Here is an 18,570-nt window from a genome sequence, read left to right on the forward strand (position 1 = left end):
TGACCCACAGGCAGTGTAAATAAATATGAAAAAACAACAACAAGCTTTTTTGGACTTTTCTGAGTAAAAGTTAAAGGTAACACATTTAAAAAAAAAAAAGAAAGAAAGACAGGAAGAAAGAGAGACAAAAAGTGGTGAGGTGAGATGAACTCATTCGAATTCTCACCCTACCTGTCACTTATGACACCTGCATCAGCCAGAAGCTCAAAAATTCGAAGTAGTTGTAGCCTTAACAAGTCCCGCCGTTCTCGGCGTTTTTTATTCTGTGTAGAAAGAGGTAATATATTTATGCACGTGGGCAAAACAAAAATAACTTTGCTGTGGGAAACTGTATTAAAGAAAAGCATCATCTAGCTATTTTCAATTTCCTAAACATAAAAGACGAGGGTATTTCTCTTTCTTCCAAATCCTTAGAGAAAATGCTTGCTATTACGGGCTCTAAAAGAAACATATCCTAAGTGGGTCAATAAATATTTACAAGGTGGCAATGTTGAGAACTAACCAGCCTCATTTCCTAGATGCTTCCAGCAACTACTGAAAGACGGAGTCACTGAAACACAGAAAGGGACAGTGGACACAAAGAATCCCACCAGTTCTGGTCATGCAAGTTGCACTAGTAAAATTCTGCTACTTCTTCTATCTTTATCTGCTAGATGGGAAGTATTCTTTATTTTTTATCCTGATACATTATAAGTTTGTCCTTTCCAGAGTTCACGCCAGGGAAGATAATGTTGAGGAAAACGCTTCCTACGCCAGATGAAACAAATAATATTCTTGACCATCCAACTCCTTGTAAAGAATAAGTAAACCAGCTAAAACCCAAAATTCAATCAACTCAAACCTCCTGCAAAAGAACATAATAGTTTTACATACATAGGACTATCTAGGTTGTTTTGCCTTCATGAGTTTAGAAGAAAATCTTTTAAAATAGGAACTGTATTATACTAAATACTCAAATACTGAGCAATAATAAAAATAACAAAAGTTAAAATATTAAGATTCACTGTTAAAAGCATTCTGGGTGTTTGCATTTTTTTTTTTTTAGGGGAAACCATTAAGTATCTAAATTTATACTATTGTCCAAATAAACTGAGGCATGAAGTATTTAAATTAAAAATCTTACCTCTGGTCTTCGTTCCAGAGCTTCTTTCATTAACGGATGAAGTTCTTCTACCAATTCTCTATGGAGGAAAAAGGTCAACATTTGAAATTCATTATTATTGACACCAAGTTTGTCACCAAATATATCCATTCAAGCCTAAGTCATGTGCTTTTCTCACTTTGCTTCTGACCTCAAAATGCCCCCTGGTCTTTCTGTTTCTCAGTCACATGGTGAACTGGAACTAGGTATTGGCCTAAGCTTTGTATTACTGGTTTTCATCCCAGTGTTACGTATATAATTTTGGCTCAATACATATTTGTTGACTTGATTTTGATTTCCTGTTCTGGAGTCCTCTATGGAGTCCTCTCTAAATGGCTAAAACAAACAATATGTTGTAAGTGACTCTTAAAATCAAAACACTTTATTACAGGCAGTGGGGATAAAGGTAAACAAAATCGAGTCCCTCACAGAAGACATTTTCAGTCTAACTAGAGCAAAAGAGACGGGGGCAGTTGTCATGGCACTACTTTTGGGATCTGTGCTCAGGGAACTGACAGTTGATTTTAAAATCAAGTGTTTTTGGAGGTTCAAAGATAAACCCCTTATTTGAGCTATAGGATAAATGCAAATTATGGCAAGTATTATAATAACGAGGTTTTCATCAAAACCTTTTCTCTAGTGAAGTAAAAAATAAGTTTGATCATCTATCTATCTATCTATCTATCTATCTATCTATCTATCTATCATCTATCGTCTTTCACCTGTTCCCATTTTTTCCAGTTCTCAGCTTTATATCCACGAATCTAATTATTTGTCTTCTTTGGGAAATAATTTATGAACTGCTATGTCAAGACAACAAAATTATGAGCTCTAGCCTGCTGCCAAGTATTTTGTCTATAGCCTACTCTATGCCTGAGCACCTTGCAATATTCTGGCTGGATGTTTTGTGCTATTAGACGTCATCCTCCAGGGAAATCCAAAGTTAGGAAGGTAAACTTTATGGCATTCTGTGCCGAGAGACAGAAAACCTGCATTCCATTTCAGATTTCTCTAACACAGATGCCAGCATTTCTTCATCAAAGAAATGGAAATAGTATTGATGATCTCCTCCAATAGCAACCATTTGCTGACTATTTACTACATACATTTTTTATTTTTTATTTTTTCATACATTTTTACATTTAATCCTCTCACTCTGTAAGATTGATTCTATAATTATAATAATTTTTCTTTTTTATTAGATACATTTTATTTTTATTTATTGTAACAATTTTACAGGTGAGGGAACTGAGGCCCAGAGACATTATGTTTTCCAGACCCACATGGCTAATAAATTATATAATCTTACCCACCCTGAGGAATATTGAGGGGGTAAGATGTACAAGAGCACATGTCCCTGGCAAAGAATGTTAGGTTCTTAGGCTCTTTGGGAAAGAATGTTAGGTAATTCCAGGAATTGTTTTTCTTATTTTCCTGTAGTATTTCTACATGATTCTTTGTCTTAACTACTTAAGTAGTAAGGAGTAAAACACTGGTTAACTGTCACTCAAGTATCAGAACTGACAATTACTTTTTTTAAGAATAAAATCTGACTGTATATGTGAATAATGTAACAGATTTTTTTTCAATGGCCTCTAAAATGTCTCATTAATTTTTCTTTCTCAAATAGGTTTCTCGCAGATGCTTGGAGCCTTCCCTTTCTATGTAAAAAAAGTCAGGATTTTAATTGTGCTTATAGGCGCTCATTGATTTGCTGAAGTCACCAGAGGCAGCCCGAGCTAAGACTTTATGATGGCTCTTTCAAAAGGCTTTGACACTGCCTCAGATGGAATGGTTATTTGATTAAAGGTGTGAAATGAGTAAGGAATCCAGAAAGTGAGACCTGATGGTTCTATTAAGGCAGCTAAAGCACCTTCTAAAGAGATGGGCTAGTATAACAGAATACTCCTGAAAGAGTTCTGTCAACGCTTAAACTGTGAGAGCCTGTTGCATTTATAAATGGCCAATGAGCAGACCTCATTGTTCTGACAGCAAAGCCTCTGAACAGTCTGGCTCACTGGCGACGGACACTGAATCATCTTCACTTATGGTTCTCTAGAAGAAGCTTGCGCACATGAGATAAAATCTGAGACGTCAAATCAAAGCTGCAAGGACCACAGGGGACAAGCGAAGGCAATCACGAGGATGCTTGCTCTATGCACGTCAAGCCACGCGGACACAAAGGAAATGGCGCAAAGCCTATAAACTCCCCAGGCACATGCCAACACGCAAACACAAACTCAAACTCAAGTTAAAAACAGGAACTAAAATTAATGACAGCAGCAGCAGGAATGAATTTAGAAGACCTCATTGAGATGACCGTACCTGAAAACAAGGGAATTTGTTCTTCCGAATCCTAAAACTAAGGATTCTGTGATCTCAATGCCCTCTAGTCTCATCAAAGGCACCAATTGCTTTAACAGAACTCCCACCGATGGGGTGCCTATGGCCTGAAACAAGTTGATTAAAAGTGAAAAAGAGGTAACATGGTAACTGATGCTTCCTTTAATCAAATGATGATTCCATTATAACAGTTTCAAAGTACTACACCACATCCCAAAGCACTGCCATCATTTCAGAAAGAAAGAAAGAAAGAAAAAAAAAAAAAAACCACAGACAGACATCAATTTCAAAACAGCACAATGAATGCATTTTTCACCTGGGACACAAATTCTAAAGAATATTTTTATCATAACAGTCTTCTTTTAAAAAAAAACAATTAAGTCAACAAAACCATTCTTAACAAGATCATTTAATCAAGGCATGGTTTAAGGGCAAATACTCGGCGAAGAGCAAGAGAAACGTGGTCTGTAGGGCAGGAACCAGACCTCAGGGTGCTAATAAATATAAGTCACTCTATGGTCTGAAGCAAGTTTCTTAACTTCTCTTTCTCTTCAGTTCTCCACTTGTCAGGGAGGAATAATAAGTTATGCACATCAACGCTCAATGGAATTTAGAAACGTGTAGGATGAAAATCTGATCCCACAGACTCCAGATGGCAGGCACAGTGCAATGTGCACTGTGAACTCTAGACAAACAAGCTAAAAAGAAACCTTACAGAGTAATTCTTCTGAAGCATGTCATGTCACCTTGTTATCGTAGCTCACGGTGCCATCGGGGGTGGTGGCCAGGATTTCTGGCGTGGACGCTCTTAAGTGTCCCGGGCTCATGATACTGGGTTTTGCAACTCCAAAACAAAGAATAAGGTAATTTCTCCACAAGGTAACATAATTGTCTCCGCTGCCGGCAGTGCTGGTTTTCTTGGCATTAATTGGGCTACTAGAAATATGGATGTGAAAACAGGAGTGAAAGTAAGTTCTGGACTTTAAATATCACTTCTTAAATAAAGATCCTAGGAAGGGCTCAAATAGAGTTGAACAACTGTCTGTCAAGGCTTGTCTATGCTGTTCAGAACAATCTGGACAGGGAATGTCTCTACTGGTCTCTACTGGACGGGAAGCTGAATAGAACTTGAAGACTGTTTTCACCAGTAAGGGTCGGACAGTCTACACCCAGACAGTCAGTCATAGGGATGATTAAGGAAAAGAAAAAACTAACTCTGGACAAGAAAAAAAAAAAAAAAAGAACTTTTGGCCAGTTTTTACTCCATGTTTAGGAGTCTGTATTAGGAAACACAGAAACTAGAGAGGATTATAATATGCCAATCTGTTAGATAAAAGGAGAACGTAAGAGGGCAAATGATCAACAACACCAAGGAAGACATACAATTCCCTTACTTTGGGTCTACCAGGGGCATGACGGACTGGAGCCGAGTGAAGGCGTATGGCCAGGCATAGCTGAGGGCTGTGGGGCAGTGTTTTGGCAGGTTCTCCTGCCGCAGGAAGCTGAAGAGGCAGAGAACCCAGGGGTCTTTGACTGACTGAGCGAATATCCAGACATGGGAAGGGCTCTTCACGTCATAATGGCTGTTGACCAGGACTGCGTTCCACTCCACCAACCACTGCAGATCCACACTGTGGGTCAGCGGTAATGTTGCCTGCAGGTTCAAGAAGTAGGCAATGAATCAATGCTCAACGGTAAATTACATGTCCTCATCGGGGCTCAGCCTAAAAGCCCCTTTGTCCACACTGCTTTTCCTGACCACCTCTGCAATGGGCCAGGCTTTGAATCTGAAACACCCTTCCCACACCTACCACTTAGGGTGTCAGTTTATAGCCACTGCTGTGTCCTATGCTGGGCTGCAAGCAGCTGAAGGGCAGAGTTTAGGGACACAGGTCCTATTTCGTACAGTTTTAACGTCACACAGCACTGTGCATTAGGACACCGAAGCTGCTCATTAAATATTTGTTGAAAAATATATGGCCTTAGTTAAATTAAACTCAACCCTGGATTTGCCGTTTAAAATTCTTTAAAAGCTATTATTACCTTCTGAGATTCATCAATGTGTTTTTATCCCTGTAACCAGTATCCCGGGCTTTTAAAAGCCATACTCTTGTTTACCTTTACTTGGACTAAACTACCTTCCCTTTGACATAGGAAGATGGCAAAATGCAATCCCTTTTATGAAGGGCATTTCACAGATGATCTTTGAGGTAAGGGACCTACTTATTCTTGTCCTGTGTTATCAAGCCAAAACAATACTACATTCTAAAACACTTTTGATCTATACCTCATATAAGTTTGTATGTGTCATTCTCTTTTAAGTCCAGAATATCAAAGTTTAGGGAAGACCAAGTTTCAAATAATTCAGCAGTGAGAGACAATTACCTTTATGACTGTCAGGCAGTTAAAATGATCCTTATTATCTATTGGGTTTACAGGTTCCCCTGGGTACGGGTGCGTCACTAGTGATCTCAGTGGTTAATGGTCTCTAGGGGGGCACAGCCTGAGCTTCAGAACCTGAGAGGAGATTCCAACACAGGCTCCACCCAAAGCTTGTGAGCTGGGAAGAGTACCGACCATCCCAGAGTCTCTGTCTGGGAGATATTAATTTATGACTTGGGAATCATAATGTTAATCTCACCTAATCTTCAGGTGAACTAAGTGAGATAAGGAATGTAGAAACACCGGGCACAAGGCAGGCACATTCCACTTCTCCCTTTTCTGTGTATTGTCCTAAGTGCTGTACTGCGGATCTAGTAACCCCTGGCTCAAGATTTTGATCCTGATAAACAGAACAAAATCACATGAATATAATCTGCAGGCAAATAAGATATGGATATAAGACAATTAAACTCGACTCCTCCATTCCATGTTAACCCAAACTGAATTTCTAAAAGAAGTAGGGTTATGCAATATCACTGTGAAAGTCTGCCCTGCCCAGCTTAATAGTTTGAGGAATGATCATTAGCACTACAACCATAAGCCAGAACAGGGCCACTAAAGGTAGGGATCTGTGCTCAGTCTCAGAGAGAGACCACGAAAAGGCTTTGTATTCATTTATAGCTATTTGTCAGATATATCTGTATTCATTTATAGTTATTTGACAAGAAGATACAAGGGGCATCAGCAATGTGGATGCTGTGAACGGTCCCCGATCTGCACTGCCTCTTTTTAGCTAGTGACCTGGAATTAATCCAGGTCCCCTTCCTGTACTAGACTGATTTTTAAAAAAATCAGATAATTAATATCAGTATCAATTACCCTTCAATTTGTTCAGGAAATTAAAAGTTGCCAATATGCTCTTTAAAAAGGGAGAACGTATTCGACTGACAGATAAAAGCATCCTAGATTCGGAGTCCAACTAAGGTTAAGTCCGGGCCCTAACATTTCTCTGTGTGACTATGGCCCCGCCCCTTAATATTTTTAGTTTCAGTTCCTAGGAGGGTCAAAAAAGATAATAAATATGAAAGCACACTGTAAACTGTCTAAAGCATCATGTATAAGTTACATAATGGTGTTGAGCATGATATGAGCATGATAAATAAAGAGTTAAAGAATCTTGAGCAATTCTTCTTGAACTTGCTGTTTGTAAAATATCTATACTCCTAAGTCTCAAATTTTGTTTGAACTTTATCTGAACGTTTCCTAAGCTAGTATCTGAAAACCTTGTCTTGTTTTCACAAGTACTGTTGTGTCAGTTTATTATCTGACATGAAACCCCAGAATTCTTCCACATCATTTTTCTTTGTCTCTCTTTTTCAGACAGGTCCAGAGCTTACACTTGAGAACAATTAGGAATCAGGATCAAATGTGTACTTACCGAATCTGAAACTGCTACATGAATGAAACTTTCGAGAATGGACGAACTTAGTTGATCCATGACATCAATCATAGGCCTGTCATCGTCCTGTACAAAGGGTGGGCAATTACTCTCCATGGGAAAAAGAATCCTTCCCACCCACCCCACTGCGTTTGTTCGGTACACGAAGCAGAACAGCTTGCAAGATGGTGATAAGGGTTTTGTCACAGAAAAGTGAGTGCCAAGATGGTGAAAGGTAGTAGATAAAATTCCCTGTGATTCTGAGTTTAATCTTTCAAGTTTCAGTGGAAGATGGTTAGAGCTCCAACTTCACATTGTACTGAAAAGACACAGACTTGAATTTCAGTAAGTTGCACATGTACACAGGCTCTAAACACCGGTGCCTTCCATCATCCAGCAGAGTGTTCATGTTGTCATGAAATTTTAGGGATGGAAACCCCACAAGAATATGCCTTGCCAGACCACTAAAAGGCTACTTGCTTGTCACTCATCTGCTAAAATAACTGATAAATTGTTGACTGCGACTGAATTTTAGTTCCAAAGAAAGTGCACTTGAGACTGACCACACACTCTGTGGTATCTTTGTTGTGTACAGCTATTTGGTAAAAGAAGCAAACTGCAGAGTATGGGAGACAGCATCTTATGGAAAATTCTTCTACACAAATAGTACACATATTACATATGTGTGTGTGTGTGTGTGTGTGTGTGTGTGGGTGTTTGTGTGTGTGTGTATCCATATATGGATATGTGTATGTTTGCCACCCTTTATTATAGAGAAGCTCAGAATTATAAAATTATTTACTTTAGAAGCCTTACAGGAAAGTCTTGGAATACCATTATTCATGTATGAATGAGAACGGTTACAAAACAATTGTGGCTGGGAAAAAAACACACAAGCTCATAGATACAGAGAACAGATTGGTGGTTGTGCGGTGGGTGAAATGTGTGAAGGGAGTCAAAAGGTAAAAACTTCCAGCTACAAAATAAGTAAGTCATGGGGATATAATGTACAACATGGTGACTATAGGTGATAATACTGTGTTACATATGTGAAAGGTGCTAAGAGAGATCTTAAAAGTTCTCATCACAAGAAAACAATTCTGTAACTCTGTATGGTGATGGATGTTAACTGGACTTATGGTGGGGATCATTTCACAGTGTAAACAAATATAGGTTCATTATGTTGTACACCTGAAACTAATATAATCTTGTAGTTCAATGACACCTCAATAAAAAAAATATACGAAAACAAAGTTGTGGCTGGTAGAAGAGAGCAACATATGAGAAATGTCCTTAACACAGTCTTGGAATAGAAATTGAGAGCATGGATTTTATACTTGAAACAAATATAACAATTACGGTCAACTATACTTTAAAAAGAACCTGGGCCTCTGACTTTCAATTCTGGCTGTGTCATGTCCTCCCTGTTGACTTTTGGTTAAGGTATTTAATCTCCCTAAACCTCAGCCTCAGTATCTGTACAGTGGGTAAAATACTACTAATTTTTAGGTTATTGTGAAGGTTAAGTGAGAAACTACATGTAGCACACAGCACGATGCCGGACACATCCATGGTAATGATTATCATTCCTATCAGAGTTAGAGATTTAATGCAGGTTTACCAAAATACAGCATGTCTTGGACATCCATTTACCAGATACCACAGATGTCCTAAAATATATCACCAAGCCATCTGAAGAAAAGTGAACAGAAAGGATTGTGATGAATTTGAAAATATTGGGTAAAGACAATGACCATTTAGTGGATCAGAAAACCACATTCAGGGATTTAAAACAGGAAAATGGAAAGTAGCATCTTTCTGAAGTATGTGACATAACAAGCTGGTCCTTCTTTCATCAACTTATGCAACTTATGGTTCGGTCACTTGTGCTGGCAGGTGATGAGCCTTAACATCTGAACAAGGGCATATAGCCCTTGACCAAGTGCAGACATTAGCTGGCCCATCATGCTTAATAATTGGCTTACTTCTCCTGTCTCAAGAGGACATATTTTCTTGTAATTTTAAGATTACTGAAATCAAACATATTTTAGTTAGCCAGACTGTTTGATACCCTGATCATTTAAAATGGAACTCATTATTTTTTCAAGTTCATTCTCTAATAGAAACGTAATAATGTCTTCTTAATTTGACGTATGCTGAACATTATGAAGGAAAATGATCTATGACTTAATCTTAAAATTCTTCACTGCTTAACCAAGGACAACCTCTTAGTGAATCAGGAATGGTCTTTTCTACTGCTCTCAGAATATATGATATATCTCTTGGAGATCAGGAGTGTTCTTTCATAATCAAAAACCCATGATGAATATTTTTTGACATCATGTGTGACATGGAGGCACATAAACTCGTAATGCATTATTCACAGGTTTTAATCTAAACTTCAAAAGAAAGAAATGAGTTAGAAAATTCAAAAGGAGAATCCATACCTCAGGCTGACCCAGGGCAACAAATAAAGCTCGAATTTCCTTGAGTATTAAAACAGACAGTTTGCGTGTGGCCACCTGGAAACTGCAGAGTAAAACCAAAGCAAAGCCTTCCACAGCGTGAAGCACGCTGCAGTGGGGGCCCCGCTCCGACTGAATTCTGTGGCTGGAGCCATTTGCAATCAGCTGTCGGGCAATAAGAACACATTCTATATTCAGAAAAATAACAATTGAAGAAGAAGAAACTACTCATATGTGCATCTTTTGGTACATGTGACCTCGTAATATTAAATTGCAACGACTCATAACCAGACATGACTGTAAATTCATTACTATTTCTAACAGATCATAGATCCCTTTTTTTCCTTTAGATCCATTGTTACTTTGGAACACCATCGACCATCTGTTATCTCTGATAAGAGAAAACTTTCAAAGGTTGTTAATATTGATAAGAACAAACCAGTTTCCATCCATATACCATTTGAGATGACACTATAAATTGAGTCAAAGTGGCCTCATTTGTTTCGACTCAGATTCCCTATAGACTTGTGGAGAGCATTCAGTTGAATTTTCAAACATTTACTTTCTAATCACATGTACTTACTAGTTTCTTGTGTTCGATTCTAATCTAGGTGTGTGAACATTTATGAGGTGGGTTCTGAAAGTTCCCAAGCCACAACCAAGTAGCTCTAAAGCAAAAGCAAGCCAGACAATAGGGCAGATTCCACATCTATTTCAGTTTTCCTTTGACAAGCTCACATAACCCTTGTTTTTCTACCTATCATCCTTTGGCACGTGTACAACACGGGGAAACAGGAATGATCTAGGATCGGGGATCTGGGCTGTTCCCCCAGTGCTGTTGTACTCCCCCGAGCCTCCATGTTCCTCAGAATCTCAGCTGTGCTCTTGCCTCACCAGGCCCTGTCTCCATCTGCTCATTGCCAATGTCAAGTTCACCACCGCCCTTGTTCTCCTCTGACAACTTCTCCATAACCTGCTCTTCAAAATGTTGTCATTCATTTTTTGCATTTAGGACTGAGGTGGAAGGAATAAAGAAACCATAAGACTGCATTTTTCTTCTCTGTGGCTATTGGACAATGCAACCAATGTGTTGTAGGCTAGGATTAAAAAACAACTGGTGGGCAGCTAACTTTTATATATACATATCCATATCCAGCTCGAAAGGCATATCCATACCCGGCTCTACATCCATGCTTACAGTCATTTGCTCTTAGAGATTTATAATCATAATTCACTGAAAAAAGCAATTTCCACTCCCTGAATGGCCTGGTGAATGATAACAAATCTAACCTGATGGTATATCAACCCTGAGTTTCTTGGTCACAATTTACCCAAGTTGGAAAAATTAAGGGCCACCACCAGGGAGAAACTTCCTAGGTAGCTGGAAGTAAGAACTCCAAAGGTTCTCCAAGCTGCAACTCATTTACACATATACTATATTAGGGAGTATAAATTGGTGGGAAGAGTGTGAAAATCACCTCTGAATTTCTGATCTTGTTGGCTTGTTCATAGACTTTTCCTTGAGTTTGTATGACCAGTTTCCACTGGGTGAGCAGCTGGAGCAGTAACTTCAGGGATGAATCAAGGAGTGTGTGATGCATGTCATTGACTTCCCGAAGTAGGAAGTTGGTAAAGCCAAATAGTACATCTTCTCTCCAGTCTGAGAAGTCAACAAGTAAACCCTGAAGAGAATTTTGTGCGATATGTCGCAGCTCATCGTCCATATGAATAGAGAGCCTGTGAAATGAGTAAAAGACAATAAAAGCCTTTAGCTTATTAATGTTTCTTTTAGATTTGTGATGGAACAAATACAGCTTTCTGCTTTTATTCATGTCTCAAAAATGGGTCACCCTCTCGTCTATTCTTCATTCAGCTCCCCTCATGTTGACACCTTATAGAACCAGGGTACGTTTCTCAGAGCTAAGGAATTAACCTGGGTGCAATGCTATTAACTGAACTACAGATTTTATTCAGATTTCACCAGTTTTTCACTAATGTCCTTTTTTCATTTCAGGATGGAATCTAAAATATTACCTGGCATTCAGCGATATCTGAATACTTTTTAATACAATGTTGACTACAGAATAAATTAGTATCAAACCCTATCACTTTTAAGGATAAGAAAACTGAGTACCAGAGAAACTAAGGGGCTCACCCAGAAGTTCAGTGCAAATGAGCAATTAAGGGTTAGATTAATGGTCCGCAATTGGTTTTGCCCCACCAAGGGATATTTGGTAATGTCTAGAGACATTATTGATTGTCACAACTCCGAGAGTGCTACCATCATCTCTTTAGTAAGCAGAACCTACTGATGTGGCTAAACATCCTCAAATGCACAGGACAACTCCCTACAACAAAGAATTATCTAGACCAAAATGTCAATAGGGTCAAGGTTGAGAAAACCCAAGTCAACTGAAGAATACCAGGGTATTGGTGGTATAACCTGTAATACCATAATAATATTAAATCATGACATTGGTATGAACCATCAGTTAACATCATGTGTTATAGATTCTTTTATTCATTTATTTAAGAAACAAATATTTTTGAGACCTCCTGAGATTTGGACATACAACCCTTCAGATATGGAGTTCAGTAGGGCTGTGTCTATTGGGTGCGGGGCTTGAAGGAGCGAGGAGTGAAATGGTGCTAGAAAGGAAGCAGGGGCAGCTCGGTGAAGGGTCTGCAGGCCACCCAGGGAGGCAATACACTAGGGAAGGGGTTAAGGGTGTGTGCTCTGGAATCGGAATGTCCAGCTTGGTGTCTTGCCTCTGTCACTTACTAGCGATGTAACCTTGTGCTAGTTAGTCAATCTCTCTAAGCCTCAGAGCCTCATTTGGGAAACAGGGACAATAATTATACTTGCATTTCATAAACTTGTTGTGAGGTTCATGAAGATGACCCACATGCAGCGTGTACCACCACACTGAGAGTGTAGCAAACACTCAGTAACTGGTAGCTATTATTATTAGAAAAAAAATGAGCTGTATCTTGAAAAATATAGGGGAAATAACATGATTAGATTCACATCTGAAACAAAAAATAGTTAGGCAGGAATATGGAGGATGCCTTGGAGAAGCAACTAGAGTTGGGGCAGAGACCAGCTAGGAGGTCACTGCAGTGACTTAGGCAACAAGTTGTGTGTGGGGGGGGTTTGACCCAAGGCAGAGAAGTACTGAGAAAGGGAGACAGATCAAAGACACTGGGGAGATAGAATTTCCAGCACTCAGTGGCCCGGAGGCGTTCAATGTCAGAGAAGAAAATGTATGAGTCACTGGGGGCCCCCCAAACAGGGCAGATAGTATCCTCAATGAAGGGAAGAAAACACCTGGACCCAGACTGTGTAGGAACTTCCTCAAAGTCTAGGATCCCAGCCCAGGACTTCTAACCTTTAATCTAAACAAGTCTGGTACAGTCTTATGTTTTTGAATAAACATGATTTCAAAACTTGAAAAGCAAACACCTTCCTTATTCTCTGAAGCATAAAGCACACTAACTGGTCCAAATTTGACACTGTAAACCAGGTATAAAGCTCATTAATGAGCAGATATATATCAAGTCAGGGAAAACATATTTCCTGTTCCAAAAGCAAGCGATGTTCTAGGAAGTTGCTGAGAAGGAAGATCTAAGCTGATTCTTCAGGTTAGACTTAGCCTGCAAAGTCTAAAGTTTTTGTGGGGATCACAGTTGCTGAAGGAAAATGTAGAGGCTTTTACACTGGGCTTCCAATTAAGGACTGTCTATGGCAGGAATTTACAAACTTTGTGTTTTAATCAGCAGCTATATTTTTTCCCCCAAAATTTTAAGTATAACACAAAATTTGAGTTGAAGCTGGGGTAAAGGGCCTAAAGCCCACCCATTTGGGAGGAAACATTATTCTATAAACAACAGCCTTGAGTCATTTTGCAGCCCATGGTTTAAAAATACCAGTTTATAAAAAACAAACAAACAAAAAAATGCTAGTTTATAAAAAACACTTGAAGTCATCTTCCCATCTTAAGTTCATTATTTCTATTTATTATATTTATACCTATCTGTGGTCCTGAATGTTTTAGAGAATAAGCTTCTATAGAGGACTTCCAGTGGAAAACACTTCCATAAAGGTGAGCTTCAGATTCACATGGGATCAGCTTAGTACTTTTGAATAATTTTGTTGTGTACAGGTACACGAGTCAGAAGGAAGTGATGTCAAATTCACAAACCAAATTCAGAAGGAAAAGATCCATTAGGAGAAACAGCCCCTTCTTAACTGTGGCAGGATAAACAAATGGTTACTATGAAGAGGTGAGGAACCTGCTGTCCTGTAATATCACCAAGAGCAGCAGAGGGAGAAATGGTTTTAAAGTGAAGCCCAGGAGACAATGGTTTCCCAAAGGAGGGATATGCTGACAGGTGGATGGTTAGCCTTTGGAATAGTTCACCAGAAGTGGTTGGAATGTCTTCTCAGCGGGTATTAAAGAATGAACTTCCATCTATGCACAGTGCTCTGAACTGCATCTCAATTAAAATAAAATAGATTAAAGAAATAAGATTAAGTGGTTTATTGAAGCAATATATGCAATTAAGACTATAGTTCTCAGTCACCTTCCACTGTACAGACATATACTGAAAGTGAATGGTAAATGCTAAATGACAAATATTTTTCAGGTACCACAGAGGATTGTGGAATTGTGTGTGCATTACCTCATAAATTGCCACAAATTATAAGGAAACACTGCATAAATAGTGTTTATCTGTCACTTTGAATCAAACCAATGACATTTGTCACTGCCATTTGGCTGCAGGAAAATTCTGTACATTTGGGCAACCGACTTTACTCTTCTTATGGTCAAATCTCCTTCTCTGAAAATAGGAATAAATGTATGCCCAGCTTTCTTAACATAATGTGCACGAAAACTCATTGTACATCATGGCATAATCTGTTATTCAAATGTAACGATGCCTAAAAATAATAACTAACATTTGCTGAGAGCTTACTGTGTTCTAGGCACTATGTGAAATTATTTATATGCATTATTTGATTCTCACAACCTCATGGCAAATTGTTGAAAGGGGAGGGCAGAAGCTGAACAGCAACCCCTTCGTGAATATGTAGTATTGTGGGAAGTGACAGAGGATGGGAGCCTGTAGACTGTTGAGGGAAAGGTCCTTCCTGTGGTCAAGGGACAGAGCAGGAAACGTCTGGGAGGAGAGTCAGAGAAAAACGATGCCTATGGCCAAGGACACAAGTAAGCTCCCCTCCTATGTGGAGAATCTTGGGAGCACCCAGACAACTGGGAAGGGCAGGCCCTGTGAGAGCAGGAAGGAAATCCTCCCCAGGGATCTTATCGTGATGTCAGGAGGGCCTGTGGAGCTTCTGTGGAGTCTAAGTAGCAAGATTCCTCACACTCGGCCATTAAAAGTGGGCTGAGCAATACACATAAAATCAAAAATGTAGCAACTTGGAGAAAGGGGTTTACCGGTTCATTCCATACAACATTGTCATGCTAAACATACTAACAAAAGTCTGAGATTAGAGTGTCTGTGATTTTTAGCCATTACCTGAAATGCTGGGAAGGGCCTTGGGGACAGTCATGTGGGACACATCCTTGAAACTCCTTATTCAGGGAACTGAGCTGGGGGATGGGGATAGAGAGCTGGCATGAATGTTGGTCTTATTTTGCCAGTTATAAAGAAAACCAAGGGGCACCTGGGTGGCTCAGTCGGTTAAGCGTCTGCCTTCTGCTCAGGTCATGGTCCCAGGGTCCTGGGATCAAGCCCCACATCAGGCTCCCTGCTCAGCGGGGAGTCTGCTGCTTCCTCTCCCTCTGTCCCTTCCCTCCCCCTGCTTGTGCTCTCTCTCTCTCTCTCAAATAAAATCTTTTAAAAGAAATAAAGAAAATCAAGTTTTTCTCCAGTAGAAATGTACCATGGATGTAACCGTGAAGCATCTGAACTAAAAGGTCTCATACCTCTCTGACTAGACTGTATATCGTCTCAAGAGTCAACTCAGTCCAAATGTGAGTGGACTACGGAGGAATAAAGTACCTACAGACTGGAAACCCACATTTATTGCTGTTGAATTTCTTCATTTTGTCCTCTGACCCTCTCAAGGAGATCTGAAGGGGCTCACTTTTCTCATAGGTTAGCAGGACCCAGTGTGGAGGTCGAGCACTCCATTATCTTCCCCTTGGGGAGAACAGCCTCCAGCTTCTTTTAAAGTCTATGGAAAAGGCCTCTTCACAGGCTTCCCATATAAGTACAGTCATTTTCTTGATTTCTAAGCCTTGAACTCTCAAGAATGTTTATTTGCTCTTTCCCCTCATAAAAACAGTACCCATTGCTTTGAGCTTTGTAAGAATGTACATAATAATAAACACGATGCACCATAAATAGCACTGACATTCCAACCATGTCTAACAGAATTCCCTTCTGGCATGCCTGGCACCATGGTCTGCAGATCCAGGCATCACTGGATTCGGGGATCAGAGTGATCCGGGGGTAAGAGTCTCTCACACAGAGTCACAGCAAAATAGTGTCAGAGGCTGTACCTGAACACTGCGTGACATTTAAAAAATTTAGTATTTCAAAGGCCTCGTGCACATAATCATCCCCAATTAGAACTTCACCGACATCAGTGAACTTCCCTTCTGCTTCAGTTTAACTGATAACTGCTTTTTCCCTGCTGACACATTTTCCCCTGGATTAACCAAGGTACACGTCTATGACACATGGCCTTCTCCAAAATCTTATGAAATAGGCAATATTGTTCCAATTTTTAAAAAAGATTTTATTTATTTATTTGAGAGACAGAGAGAAAGAGTGAGAGAGAGAGCAGGAGTGAGGGGAGGGGCAGAGGGAGAAGGAGACTCCCTGCTGAGCAGGAGCCGGGATCATGACTTGAGCCGAAGGCAGACGCTTAACCCACTGAGCCAACCCAGGCGCCCCAGTATTATTCCAATTTTATCAAGGAAAAATGTCTGAGGGCTTAAATAATTTGTCTAGGTCACATGGCTAGTAAAATGGCAAAAGCAGGGATACAAAATTCAGGATTTCCAAATGATTCCATTTCATTCCCATTTTTCGGTATTTCCTCCAAATCTCTCAGATGGTGCTCTCCCATTCTCTGGAAGCTCACAGACCATGAGGAACAGTCTTCTGTCCCCTAATTTCGCACTGCCACATCCAGCCCCTTCACTCGGCAACCCCTCTTCTGTGCACACTGGATTCCTACTCACGCAGCTCGTCCGCTGCTATCCCTAGCACAGGGACGGGCTGCTCTTACATTTCTGGGTAACCTTGGCACCTGACACCTGCCTCTCAGCAATTTCCTTACTCTCTGGCTTTGCCAGCATCTTGGGAGACTCAATATTGTAGTATCTTAGCCTCTTCTTCCTCAGTACCCCCACTCCCAAATCACCATGTTTCTTATTCTCTGGAAATGTACCCTTTGCTCCTTTTTAGACCTTCTCACCCAGAGCTGGAAGCCCCTTTGTGATCCAGGCTTATATTTCCCTCTCTTCCACTGCTTCCCCACCTCCAATGAATGTGTTCTTCGCTCACATTCTGGTTGTTAGCCCACAGCAAAAGCCTAGGCTGCAAATCTTTTTTTAACTTCATAATCTTCTTAAAATATGTCATAAACTATGGAATGGAAGAAAGAAGGACATGTGGAATGAAAGTTGTTGATGACAGGAAAGAAGGGGTTATAGGTAGCAGTGACCAAAGCCAGCTAGAAGGGTGGACCGCTTTGGTCAGAGAGCACCAGGGCTTGAAACAGTCAACCTCACAAGTCAGCACCGTCCTGTGCTAGTGGTGACTGGCAGGAGGAAAGGGGCAGCTGTGTCTACGCTTGGAGGGCAGTGGCTACAAATGATATTAGCTGACAGCAGGAAGTGATCAACAGGAGTCCAAACCGGCCGTCCAGAGCAGAGGGCATGATGACCACGATCACCAGGAGCATGGTGCTCGTGGAGATACTCAGAAGCCGTGGGGCGGCCACGGGTGGTCTGCAGTCACGTGGGACCAGGGCTTGAGTTATTTCATTTGGATATTGATGGGAAGGGCGCTCTCCGAGGGCTAGCAAATGCGGGCAAACGAGGTCATGCGTAATGCGCCTTTCAGTCAGTCAACATTAATATGTTATCCTTCTCTGGGCTTTCGTCTATTCCACCATTATCAGATTAACCAGCCTAAAATATTTTTTATCACATTATTCTCTCACTTAAAACTCCATCGGTCCAAATGCCTCAGCTAATAGTAAAGATTAACTGAAAATCTATCTCTCCAGTCTTGTTTCTAGGTCTTTTCATCATTGGCTTTCTAAATTCCCTTTTTCTTTCTTTCTTCCTTCCTTCCTTCCTTTCTTCCATCCTCCCTCCCTCCCTCCCTTTCTTCTCTCTCTCTCTCTTTCTTTCCCTTTCTTTCTTTCTTTTTTCTTTTTCTTTCCTTCCTTCTTTCTTTCTTTCTTTTTTTTTCTTTCTTCCTTCCTTCCTTCCTTCTTTCTCTTTCTTTCTTTCTTTCTTTCTTTCTTTTCTTTCTTTCTTTCTTTCTCTTTCTTTCTTTCTTTCTTTCTTTCTTTCTTTCTTTCTTTATATCTTTTTCTTTCCCTCTCTCTCTCCTTCCTTCTTTTTCTTTCTTTTTTAAAATTAAGGATGATTTTGTTCTTCCTCATTCCATTCCCTTCATGGGCCCCATGTTTCTAAGGATTTCATATTCTAAATTGCTTTTAAGTAGTGTCACTTCTGATTTTTAAATTAAAGACACACATAACTATCAACTAGAACTTCATATCAACACGAGAAAAATGACACTTATTTCAC

At 40.0% G+C, this 18,570-nt stretch overlaps 1 protein-coding gene across 5 annotated transcripts in view; it reads right to left on the reverse strand.

Annotated features, from left to right (window-relative positions):
* FRY (FRY microtubule binding protein) overlaps positions 1 to 18,570 on the reverse strand; it is a 447,087-nt gene that overhangs the window by 106,578 nt on the left and 321,939 nt on the right. For all 5 annotated transcript variants that reach the window (XM_027589569.2, XM_027589564.2, XM_027589563.2 and 2 more), the window contains 8 exons: positions 11,248 to 11,506; positions 9,752 to 9,934; positions 7,305 to 7,391; positions 4,879 to 5,138; positions 4,231 to 4,420; positions 3,467 to 3,591; positions 1,124 to 1,181; positions 172 to 263 (listed from right to left, as the gene is read on the reverse strand). In XM_027589569.2, coding sequence (XP_027445370.1) covers positions 172 to 263; positions 1,124 to 1,181; positions 3,467 to 3,591; positions 4,231 to 4,420; positions 4,879 to 5,138; positions 7,305 to 7,391; positions 9,752 to 9,934; positions 11,248 to 11,506 — 1,254 coding nt within the window. The remainder of the gene's footprint in view (positions 1 to 171; positions 264 to 1,123; positions 1,182 to 3,466; positions 3,592 to 4,230; positions 4,421 to 4,878; positions 5,139 to 7,304; positions 7,392 to 9,751; positions 9,935 to 11,247; positions 11,507 to 18,570) is intronic.

The sequence above is a fragment of the Zalophus californianus genome, chromosome 3, assembly GCF_009762305.2.
Source record: "Zalophus californianus isolate mZalCal1 chromosome 3, mZalCal1.pri.v2, whole genome shotgun sequence".
Lineage (NCBI taxonomy): Eukaryota > Metazoa > Chordata > Mammalia > Carnivora > Otariidae > Zalophus > Zalophus californianus.